At 34.6% G+C, this 12,968-nt stretch overlaps 1 protein-coding gene across 1 annotated transcript in view; it reads left to right on the top strand.

Annotated features, from left to right (window-relative positions):
• Positions 1-12,455, top strand: part of LOC136037378 (synaptotagmin-15-like) — a 182,953-nt gene extending 170,498 nt beyond the window's left edge. Inside the window, exon 9 of the mRNA XM_065720107.1 lies at positions 11,238-12,455. Coding sequence (XP_065576179.1) covers positions 11,238-11,368 — 131 coding nt within the window. The 3' untranslated portion in view covers positions 11,369-12,455. The remainder of the gene's footprint in view (positions 1-11,237) is intronic.
• The last annotated feature ends 513 nt before the right edge of the window (positions 12,456-12,968 follow it).

Below are 12,968 nucleotides of genomic sequence, written 5' to 3'. Positions count from 1 at the left end.
CTTTATATCACTGTACTTGTGAACAATTTCTTTTTTAAATTAAACACACTTTTCACGCAAAAATTCAACAATAAACAGCAAATTTAGAAAAACTATAACTGGAAAACCTGTAGCCAAGGACTTATTCAGGATTTTTTGGGGGAGGGAGGTCTCAAGGGAAGGATTACAAAAAACAACTTTATAAAGCGCATCAAAATTTATTTATATACATTTTTGTTACTTATTCACGAGTTGGGCAAAATTTCCGAGGGTGGGGGGTTTCAAATCCGGTAACACCCCCTATATACACCCTTGCCTATAACAATTCTTTTTTATCACCACCCTAATGATCATATCAGACATTTTTAAACTTCCCACAACAGTATTGTTCAAGGATAGATTCAAAAACTTCACCATCTTCATCACCTCGTTTTGACCGCAATGGAATAGCATATGTATAGCGACTAAAAACCCTGATTACAAGTAGAATGTACTTGTTTGGCTTACTGTGACGCTGTTGAATCTTATATACGGTCAAAATATCTGCCTGTAATATTCGCAATGGGAAATGTGTTTTTTTTATATCTATGAAGCAATTGCAGTCTCTTATGCCCGTGCAGAAAGAGACTACCATTCAATTGGTAGAGGCTTAGGAGACATTGGATGGGGTAGATTGTATGGGCTTAGCCATGACAGCACTTATTAAAAAAGCAAAAAAGTCAATTTCACAGTTGCGCAATATAGCCTATCCTATGACCCTTTCACCAGAGGATAAATTGGCCGTTAAATATAAAAAAAAATTTTGGGTTTGTAAGGTAAATTTGCTGAGGGTAGTGGAAGAGGGACGCCATTCCGCAACCGTGACCATTTGAGCAACCCAATTTTATGGGATTGGGGGAGTAACTTCCGTGGACTAGCCCATAAATTAATTATTTTAAACGTTAAACAGCAATATTTTCTACCTGTTATTATGTACAATTCCAGCTACGATTTGAAATTCATTTTATAAGCGTTGACACGTTTGCAGAGAGGTTAAGTTGTAAATGGTGCATGGGTAGATAATACTTCTTCATTTAACATTATACCTAAATCATCCAAAAAGCTGCTAGTCTTCAAATTCCAATGGAAATAAGACGGATATTGGTAAAACGTGCTTGAATAAAATCCGTCTTTTAGACTCCTATAGTTTCTTCCCCAAATTCCTAAGTCAATTAATTCAAGTACAGAAAAGTGAAGATTTTAACAATTTCCTCCTCCGTAAACAGCGCTTTTCAGATGATGAAATGTATGATTTACTAATATGTAAGGATATATAACCGTATGAGTACTATGACTCCGTTTCGAGGCTTCTAGAGTAAAAATTGCAGTCCATCAGATCAGTTATTATTCACTTTGCGATCGTTAATGCACCACTGCCGACTATGAATTTGCTAAGAGGATTCGGGCTAAGAAAGAGTCCTAAAATGAAGAGGATTATTGCAGTAATGTACCTGACAAAGAATGTATTGACGTTGCTGGATATTTTGTGTAAAAAACGGGAAAAATCTATCAGGAAATCGGGTTGGATTTGGGTTATTGTTTTTCAATTCCTCATTTGGGGACGGGTTTAACTCTTAAAATCAGTAAAGAGAATATAAGCTTGATCACCGATGTGGATCAGCATCTATTTGTAGAGAGATCTACGAGGGGAAGGTATGTTTTTCACGGAGATCGTATCCTAGAAGCTGACCCAACTGGACAACCCACAGGTGAAAAGTCGGATGCAATTTTTCTGTCAGTAAACGTTCAGAAGCAAAAATGAAGGTTAAGAAAAATCTCTATAACTCATTATAAATTATCCTTCGCTAAAACGTACAAGAGTCTGCGTAATAGGAGTCGTTGTGATCGACCCAAAAGAATGTGCTTGAATCGTTGCAGACCCGAACTTCACATCGTTCACCATCATAGACTCCAATATGGTCCTTTTATATAGAAAAGACGAATATTATTTCTAAATAAAAATATTGCTGCTTGTAGCGCAATGATAGAAATTACAGGAAAACTAATGTTATAGTTTTATTACATTTTGCAAAGGCATAAATGGCTGAGGGAAGGACAAGTTCAAGTTTGTTACGGGGATACAGAATCACTTTTGGTAAAAGTCAAAACTGAATTTTTTTTTAAGATTTAGCAAAAGGTATGCATATTAGCTCTCGAATGGACTTAACCAATTCGGAAGAGTCCATTTACCGGGAGCTAGTGAACTGCCTAACATCTATTTTAAATATACATTGGACTGAGAGAATAAGAAATGATGATATTTATACCATGACAAATGATACCCCCATCCTTGATGGCATTAGAAAGCGACGTTGGATGTATTGGGGGCACATGGTGCGAATGGGTGATAGAAAGCTACCTTATGAAATATGGTGTTGGATACCCCCCTGGCTTCCGCAAGTCAGGGAGACCCAAAATGACCGTTGGCAGGATGTTAGAGTAGGAGGCGAATCTGGCGAGGTCTTAGATGGAGGAGCTTTGGTCGAAAGCTCAGGACAGGTCGTCGTGGCGAACCACTTTTGCTGCCTTATGCGCCCTCAGGCGTGTGAGGACCTAAGTCTAAGTAAGTAAGTGAAGCACTAGGCCCCAAATGCTCAAAATATTTATCTCTTTAAGTGTTACTGGATATTTACTTTTTAGACAATTAAAATTTACTTTGGGAAATTTTGCCTCCCCATCGAATTAACTGCCAAACCGTCCAAATATGTCTTACTAGTATCATTTTTAGGGATTTTCGAGTTCCCACGAAGAATTCATATTTGAAGCACTGAAGACCTTTATCGAAACAAATTTGTTGTATACCTTTACACCCCTTTAAATCTTCATTATATTTTATGCCCCTCTCCCCCTACCACCTCTTAAAATAAAATTATTTTTAAACTTACCCACATTAACATCTAAATTCTCAATAAAAAAAACCACCGACCCGCTACCTCTCTCACTATACTTATCTGATTTTTTACAATAATATCCACGCAATTCATAAATACACCCTCAAAATTTTGCAAGTTCGGATGAAGGGTTCGAATTTTAGTTTGAACATAATGCAAATACACCTCATCCAACTTTTCATTTAAATAATTACTTTTTTGTGCGATAGATGACTTAATGCCATCCCTCCCACCCATGTACCGAATGTGTCTTTTAAGAAAGGCTCACATCTTGCCCACATTGGAGTACACTATGTCAACTGGATCGGCCATGATGATACCCACCATAAGTGAATTGAATGGATCCCAAAACTCAGCATATACATTGTGCAAGGCAGAGTCGGTTAAATAAAACTCTGGCAATACAGTGGGAATTACGAGATTTTGTAGTCCTGCCCCACTCTGTTCTACTTCACCTTCATAATGAATGGTTGGGATAGTTCGCGAAGTGAAACCCCCAGCTCACTCAACATACACTATAGTGCATCAGGACTGGAGTGGTCAGCCCCAGTAAAACCATCCTCTGATACACTTTGGTGTTCAAGGGTACTTTACTAACCCGGACCCTCTGCTGAAATATTCGGGGTGTATGTCCAAAAAAGTCCTCGTCATAATTTGTCAACCCAATCTGGGGCTTGTTCTGTCTCAATACTGACATAAAGATTATCTTGAAATTGTGATGATGATGCCAATATGGATATATCCACGTTGCAGGTGGAGCCTGGAAAATCAATTAGAAGTTATTTTCTGTTTGAAAGGACAAGGTTTTATTAAGCTGAAAAAATAATATTCCACCAAGTTTAATAACCAGCAACTTTAGAGGCGTCTGAACTCTCAAACGAGACCCCCTATGCCCTATTATTACTTTTTCAACTTCTTGCCTTGCGTTAGATCCTATAATTGAAACGTTAAGTTTTTTGTAATTAAAGCATTATTCACGCTGTAAATTTGTCACGCACATAATAACTCACTGGGTTTCCACTTTCTTTTTTTGAAATATATCAAAGAAGGAATCTCATTGATGACTCAATAATTGCGATTTTTTACTTACGAAGGGCTGACACTATTAATGTCCATTTGCAAAGCCGTGGTCGTGAGTAGGCGGCTGGAAGATCCCTGGTCGTTCGAGACAATAATTCACCATCAAGGCCGAGATCGTTTATTAATTCTTCCAAGTCAATTTTGAGGGATCTATAGTGTCCCCCTCTCCAAAACAGTCCTTTAACAGGCTATCAATGTAATTGTCTGCTTCATTGATATTCTCGGACTCTTCATAATTGATATCTTCATTCCGTGTCTTTTTTACCTTGAGGGCTAAGCTCGTAAACTACCCAAATCAGTGTTTATGCGCTTTTTAGATTTGATTTTGCTCTTTACCATCCCCTGAAGGTTAAGGTTGAAAAATATTCCATGTATTGAATTCAAAAGTTCAAAAATGGCTAGTAGGGAGGGGTGTTATTCAAACTAAAGATGATACATTATATACATACAATTCGGTAACTAAAGGGATTGTAAATGTGTTTTGATAAGCTAAGACTGTATGAAAAACAGGTTCCGTCACTAAGCTTATGACAAAAAATACATAGATTATGAAGGTCTTCTATATTATAACCCTCATCAAAATTTCTTTTATTAAACATCTTGATATTTCAAACTCTCTTTATGTAATGCTCGCCAGAAGGGTACTTTGCGCTCGGAGCCATCATGCTATTTCATCGACAAATTAAACTTGGCAATAAAATTTATTTTTCACTGGAAAATGACGCCAAGATACAACATAGGTACTGGCCTCTTGGAACCGCTTTCTTGTTTCATCGACAAAATAAGCTTGGCAAACAAGATGCTTTTTCACTGGAAACTCAGATAATAAAATCCAGATAAGGCACTTACGACATAGGGCTCTCATGGTACAGTAATAACATTCTTGTTCAGCATGTGTTGCTTCCATGAATGTTATTGTCTCAAAAAGGAGTGGTAACTTCATTCGACTCTACTATACCCCCTATGTGGCTGACAAGACCAATTGATGGAGTATGAGGGATTTAAAAAAAAGTACCGCTACAGAGGATCGAGGAAGGTACTGGCTGGTAGTATTCGTTGATAGAATACTACTACTGCATATTAGATTTCTTTTTCATAAAATTCCCAATTTTGCCTAATTTTCTAAGATATGTGTAAGTTTCCACTAAATTCATTCAAATAATTAGGTTTGTTTTTACTGTTGTGGCACTTCAGAACTGTTGTACTAAAGTAATCAGCCTTGGTGAATCAACGTTGTCATTTATCAAGAGCTAAGTACAAGTTTATTTTCCAATTTTTAAAGAGTGAGAGAATAAGGCTAAGCATAAAATATCAACTCTCTCCCATTGCCAGTATATTTATTGGTTCTTTTAGCTAACAGTCGCAGACTATTCAAATATTTTTTTTCTTTTTTTTGGTGATTATCATCCCTATCTGCAATTCCTTTTTTCTCCAGCTAGCCCCCTTTTCTCCTTATCTTTTCTCTTCTTAATATTTTTCTTCTTGAAAGTGTGAATTTTTTTATGGTTGTTATTTATTCCTTTTGCTGAAGCAGACAATTGAAATTTTACTTCTATATCTAACTTGTCTTGTTGTGTAATGTTAAACTATGAACCTGAGAAATTCAAAGTACTTCTCAAATTATCAATGTATTACCTTGTCCATTCGTGTTACTATTAAAGGAAAAGCTTTTATCTTTATAACTACTGTTTTGTTTATGTTTTGTTAGAAAACAAGTTCATTCATTCATTTCTAGACTAATTGATTACAATAACAAAATTGGAAACATTCTTAAGAATAGTCTAGCCTATAAAAATCATTTATGTGTGTAAAAGAAAACTTTATTAAAAAAATTAATAAAAAGAAAATTTACAAAAAACAATTTTAATTATAATCATAACAATAATTTATATTGTGAACATTTCATGTAAGCCATTTCTAAGATAATATAAATACACTAATACAAAGAGAATTACGCTCTAGTTGACAAAGTCACTTTTATACTAAGATCCCTTCCGCTACTATATAGGGAGGACATCCAGATCTCATTGTCCCGTGATCTCCACATTACACAGAATAAAAATGTTAAATGAGAAAGATTCCTACACCAGAGAAAAAAAGCTCAAAACGGGATTTTTTCTCCTTATCTCAGGCAGTAACCTTGGCGTCCGAAACTTCCCTTATTCCTCTACCATACTTTACCACTTTTTTCAACGCAGTAACTGTTTAACTTGTTGTTATACACTCCAACATTTATATTTAATTTATGAAAGTTGAGAAAATAAAAAAAATGAAAAAAATGGAGAAATTGGGGAATTTTCTGCTTTTCAGCAATCTTTAAATATCAATGGAATGTCATGCTCCCTTTTTTCTCCAAATGGCATCTTCAACATAAAAAATTCTCTGATAAATGTATTAGCTCTATCCTAGCAACTGTTGAAGCAAAAGAAAGCTTTTCCAAACAATGATTATAAGAATCTACTCCAGTATCCGGTTTAACTGGGCATTCTGAACCGTTCTTAGGATACCTTAATTTGGACAAATATACAATTTGTTGTGTTTCTACAAAGAGAAACTGTTACCAAGAAAGAAAGTTTAGGTACTTAAAGATGTGATTTAAGTTGACCTGAGTCTCTAATCCTATTAAAACTAACAAGGTACTCTGGTCTCTGTCTTCCTTGTTGAACAAAACTAGAGTTTTTGTATTTCAGCTCATTTTATATAATTTATCTGATTGTTGTAGGCTTTGTAAAAGTATGGATCTCTTCCAAAATTAATTAAACAAACTTTCTAAAAAAAGAAATAAAAATTCATATAACATTAAAGAGCCAGATTAAAACCGAACAAAAGCAGAAAAAAAGTCAAATCATAATTCTAACTTAAAACAAACAGAATTTTCTGTCTATGAATAAATGAAAATCACAACTACAAGAAATTAAAGTTTATAGTCTCACCAAATATAAAGATAACAGGTGTTGTTATAGATCACTAAGTAAGTCCTCAAACAAATCAAAATTGAAATGGATAGTCAATTGGAGCATAAGATGAACAGGAAATATGACAAATAGGAGTAGGGCTAACGTCCCTTAAGCCTATTAGAGCCCTTGTGTTTTAACTGATTTAACTGAGTTTAGCTGATAAATGGAGTGGAATTCGTAAGTGAATGACCTTTTTGAAAAAGAAAATTTTAGGGTGCAAGGCTATTGGCCCTGCTTTTTGTTTTCCTATAAAGCAATGATGTCTCTGGATAATTCTTGTTCACTGCACAAACTAGTAGCCTATATATCTGGCATTTATCTCATTGCTGGTTGTGTTAGTGTATTTAAGGTATTTAAGTAAAAGACAGTGTCTCGTATCTTAAAGTACCAAGGACAGTTAAGGACCATTAGGGTACTATGAAGATTAATATATTTAAATAATTCAAGAAAATGAACCGTTTTACAAAGGCTAAAAAAAATAAGTAAATTATAATTTTTGAACTGTTAGGACTGAAATCAACCACCAATCGCTCGAAAACATAAAAAAAAATCTATAGCCGAATAGTATACTGTCATAAGGCGAAAATACTTGGATTTGGTTTGCCTTTGATAATGGGAAAAGAAAATATTAAAGAGTTCCTAAAGGCTAGCAATTGATCAAGCATGGACAGAACTGTTTAAGTTGCGTATTTTGTATTTATCTGAACATTTTGCATTTATTTTGTTTCTAAGAATTTTCGTGTCTTTAAATAATAGAAAACGTCTTGTATCTTAAAGCAGAAAGGACAGTTAACGACAAATTAAGTGCTAACTACTACTAATACTACTAACAACAACTCACCGCAGCACCAAGCCGCCTGAGGCCAACACAGCTACATACGCTCCTCCTCCATCCCAATCTATTCAAAGACTCTCTCTTCACACCCTCCCAGAAAATTATCATATCATTTCAATCTTTCTTTATGATACCCTCCCGTCCTAAACGGGGACGACCTGATTTCCATCTTGCCCTAGACGGTTGGCCGAAAATAACAATCTTTGGCAATCTGTTATCTTTCATCCGCGAAAAATGCGCTAGTCATCTCAACTTTTCTTTCAATATAGCCCTAGAAAGCAGGACACGACTATATTCTTTGTTAAACCTACTGTTTGAAATAAGGTCAGTCAGCTGGGTACCCAGAACAATACGTAGGCAATTTCTCTGGAAAACATCTAGTAAATCTTCATCCGCTTTTCAGAGCACCCATGCTTCAGAGCCATATTTGACCACTGCTATCACTGTACCTTCCACTATTCTAATCTTGGTTTGCAGACATATCTTTCCATTATTCCAAACTTTTTATAACTGTGAAAAAACACCTTGAGCCTTGGCTATTCTACTTTTACCATCTCCACCGCTCCCACCGTCTTTACTCATAATGCTACATAGGTAAGTGAAGCTGTCCACCTGATCAATCTTTTCGTTACCCAATGCCACCTTTTCATCTTCACTTATTCCTAGCCTTAGTCACATAGTCTCTTTAGCAATAATTTTCAAACCTATTCTAGCAGCCTGAACTCACAAAACCTCTAAAAGCTCATTCATTTTGCTCAAACTTTCATCTAGGATGCTCAAATCATCAGTGTAATCTAAGTCCAGGAGAGATTCTCCTCCCCAATTGATGCCGTGGTCTTCCATTGCTCTTCCTGAGCTCCTTAAAAATAAGTCCATCAAAACGATGCGTAAAAAGGAAGATAGTACACAACCCTGCTTAACTCCTGATTTAATACAAAACCAGATGCTAACCAGATTTCCTACTCTAATCGCAGCAGTGTTATTCTCCTACATAGCACTAATCACTTTAATATATATTGTCTGGTATGCCATACAAGGATAAGACCTTTAATGAAGCACTTCTATCAACAGAATCGAACGCTTGCTCATAATCTATAAGACTGAGGACTAAAAGTGTTTGACAATGAAGGCAATTCTTAATTATTAACCTAAGAGTGAAAATTTGGAGGATACATCCTTTATTTTTTCTAAAACCCCACTGTTCTTCTCTTAAAACTAAATCTACAGCATCTCTCAGTCTAAACAGTATCATATTACTAAGTAATTTGCTATCTACAGAGACAAGATTAATGCCTCGATAATTACGACACTCACTCTTATCAACTCTCTTATACAGTGGTTTAATTAAATCGTTAGGTACTTCCCCTTTTGTAAAAATCCTATTCATAAACTTCAGTAACTTATTTCTAACCCCAGAGCCACTATATTTAAAAAACTTATTTCTCGCACTATCAGCGCCTGGAGCCTTATTATTTCTTAATTCTTTTAGTACTGTCGCTAATTCTTCTTACAAATCAAATCTTCCTTCACATCCAAGGTATCACAAATTTTTTCATTTTCCTCTATATCTTTTTCTGAAGCCCTAACTCGGCTTAGCAAATTCTCGACATATTCTGCCCATCTCTCTTTAACTCATTTCTTGTCACTAATTGCGGCCCCGTTCCTATTTTAAGAGGGACAAGTCTGGATTGACCACTCCCTCTCAATTTATTAACATGCCAGTGTAATGTTTTGCTTTTATGCCGTCAAGCTTCATCTTCCAGATCCCCGGGAATTTAATTCATGGCCTCCACTTCATACTTCCTTATTTCATATTTTAATGTTTTCTCCACTTTCTTTACATTCCTTTTGTTTTAATAGGATTTTTCATTCAGATAGTTCTCTTACGGACCCCTTCTCCTCTCTATTAAACTTAAAGCCTTTTCACTAACATTCCTAGTTGCAGTCTTAACTTTCTTCCCTAGACACCATCAGTTACTTTACAAATTGTTTTTATAAGATTATCCCATCCATCTTCCACATTGTCAAATTTTAAACTCGCAATTTTAGTATTTAACTGTTACTGGAAAGTTTTTCTCAAATTCTCATCCTGGAGTCTACCTACAGCAAAGCTTCCTGGGAGGTACTTACCCTTCCGTAATTTTCAGCTTTAAATTAACCTTACACTACTAGATGGTGATCTTTACTCTTAACATCAATAACAGCACTCCTATATACCCTAGAATCTTGTATTGATCCTGTCAGTCTTTGGTTTACTATAACATAATCAGTAAGGTTCGCTGTCTTACCATCTTGTGAATACCATGTCAAACACCAAACACCGTATTAGTTATAACTAGTTTGTTGTACCTACAAAATCACAAAAGTCTGTAGCTATTACTGTTTCTTTTCCTACACCAAATTTACCTAGGCTAGAATACCGTGTATCCTTATTTCTACCGACCTGGGTGTCCAAAAAATGAATTTTTTGAGATAAGTAGAAAAAAAAAGGTGTAAATTTGAACCGTCAGAACTGACATCAAATTGAGTTCTCATGCTGGAGTCTACCAACATCATAACTTACCGGGAGGTAGTTACCCTTCCGAAAATTTCAGCTTTAAATTTACCCTAGACACTACTAGATTCTGATCTTTATTTTTAACATCAATAACAGCACTCCTATATACCCTAGTATCTCGAATTGAGCCTGCCAGTCTTTGGTTTACGATAGCATAATCAATAAGGTTTGCTGTCTTACCATCACGTGAATGCCATGTCAACTTATGGCCAATTTTATGACCAAATACCATATAGGTTGTAACTAGATTGTTATACCTACAAAATTGCAAAAGTCCGTAGCTACTACTGTTTTTTTTTCCTCTGCCAAATTTAATTGCGCTATGATACCATCTATCTCTATTTCTACAGACCTGGGCGTCCAAAAAATAAATTGTTTGAGATAGAAAAAATTGTAAATATTAAATTCACACCATCATGTTGACATCAAATTGAATCAAATCGAAAAGAAAATAAAATCGTTTTTGTGACTCAATGATGTCCAGTCAAAAAGGTGAAAAAACTCGCAATTGGTGTTGACCTTTGTTAAAAAGAAAAGAAAAATCAAACACGTCCTAAACGTCACGAATTGATTAAAAGGCGATGGAAATAGTTTAAGCTACTTACTTTTCAAAACCTCTATCAATGCGCATGATTTTGTTCGATTTTGGACAGAAAAGCTTCTTTTAATAGACACATATGCAAATATTGCTTTTATAAACTTCTCTATTCATAACAATACTAAGTGATTTTCAAACACTTTATTATGATACTGAATTTTTTAAAGAATCCTGAGAATTTAAGTATTCAGTGGCTCCAGTCCTGAATTCCTCCTCCCCTGAAATTTTACTTGTAGATTATAATTATTCTCACCTAGCCAACTAAAAAAAAAAAATTTAACTGGAAAAATGTATTTTTCAGGTATAATTGGGAAACTCACAATTGGCGGCAAGAGTTATGCTCAAGGGAAGGCCTACCATCACTGGAATTTGATGATAAATAACCCGAAAGAAAGGATACAACAGTGGCATCTACTTCAGCCATACGACTGACGTCTACATGTCACACAATGCTGCTTTTTGAAATGGTTTATATTTCTTTCATGCCAAATCAACGCTATAGTGTTGTCTGGTGATAAAAGCATTCTAAGTCCATTAATGATCACGGTTCTTGGTTAATCTTAAATTTTTCTACAGAAGCAGAGAATTGAAAGGGTCAGGACTTGTTTTTAGATAATTGTATAAACACTAATTTGTTTTCAAGTTTTTTTTACTACTGCATTATGTTTGTTTTTACATACAGTTAGGAAAACTGCTACCGCTATCTATAATAATTTATTTCTTACTTTTCTAATGAGCAGTCACTCTCATATTTAGAGGAAAACACTATTCAATTAAGTTGAACAAATTCTAAAATACTTACTGGTATAATTCCGAATGCACTTCAATTTACTCTACCCTTCCTTCTGTCCCTGTCACTCCCTAATGTCAAATATAAATCCCAAATTATAAATTTAGCAGTAAAGAAGCAATATCTACGAAATCAAGAAACGGAAAATGAAACGCGAACATGTAATTTTGGTTACATATTTGAACATAATAGAACATAAAGGTGATGACGAGTTTTCAGTAAAATAAAGTGAACTCCTTTTAGAAATTGATAAATTTTGCATTTTAGAACTTTGAAAATTGTTTTCAGAACTATATATGTTTCCCTCTGAGGAGGAGTAATTGTACAATTGTACACCTATCAGGCTCTATACTCTTTTTACCGGATAAAACTTGGCATAATACAATGTTTACATAAAAAATCAAAAGGAAGACATTTTTTGTCTCCTGGACTTGTTTTAGATCGATTCTTACCCGAAAACCACGATTTCTCAGGATTTTCTTTCGCCTGTTCCGAAATTGTGAAGTTTTTAGGGTAATACAAAATATTCGTCACTGTTTTCAAGTTGAAGGGTGATAATGATAACCGTCAAATTTTTCTTCCATAAAAATTAAACTCTTCTTATAACTATCATTATAAGACCTCGTTTTACCTCACCCCCAAGTCACTATTTCATGACCAGCAATACCTTTTGGTCTGTTAAATGACTCGATCACCGCTGAATAAACGATCAACAGTTTTTGGCAAGAAATTTGGGCTATATTTATATATATATATATATATATATATAAATATATATATATATATATATATATATATATATATATATATATATATATATATATATATATATATATATATATATATATATATATATATATAAAGTGAAAATCAGAAATTCCAATTTTAATGAAAACGATATATTGCAACTATGCATTTTTTGGGAGCAACGACATCAAATTCAAAAAAAGAAACGCGAATGAAAAATCAGCAGAAAAAAGCCAAAACCATAAACACCGAACAGCTAAAGAGGGAATAGCTTTCATGTAGGAGCCAACAGATGGCTTATGTTTGAGGTTTAAAGGATGATAAGCATGGTCAAATCTGAATAATTATGGTATTTATCTGTTATAGTGAACCCACTCAAGAAGTGAAATTAAGTTAATCCTAGTGAAATATACCAAAACTTGATGAAAACAAAAAACTTTATAAACAAATTTTGGCTATATTTTCACACATTAGTGGGGTAGGGGGTAGGTTAGG

The sequence above is a fragment of the Artemia franciscana genome, chromosome 16 (assembly GCF_032884065.1).
Source record: "Artemia franciscana chromosome 16, ASM3288406v1, whole genome shotgun sequence".
NCBI classification, from domain to species: domain Eukaryota; kingdom Metazoa; phylum Arthropoda; class Branchiopoda; order Anostraca; family Artemiidae; genus Artemia; species Artemia franciscana.
This window is presented reverse-complemented; position numbering and strand designations above follow the sequence as displayed.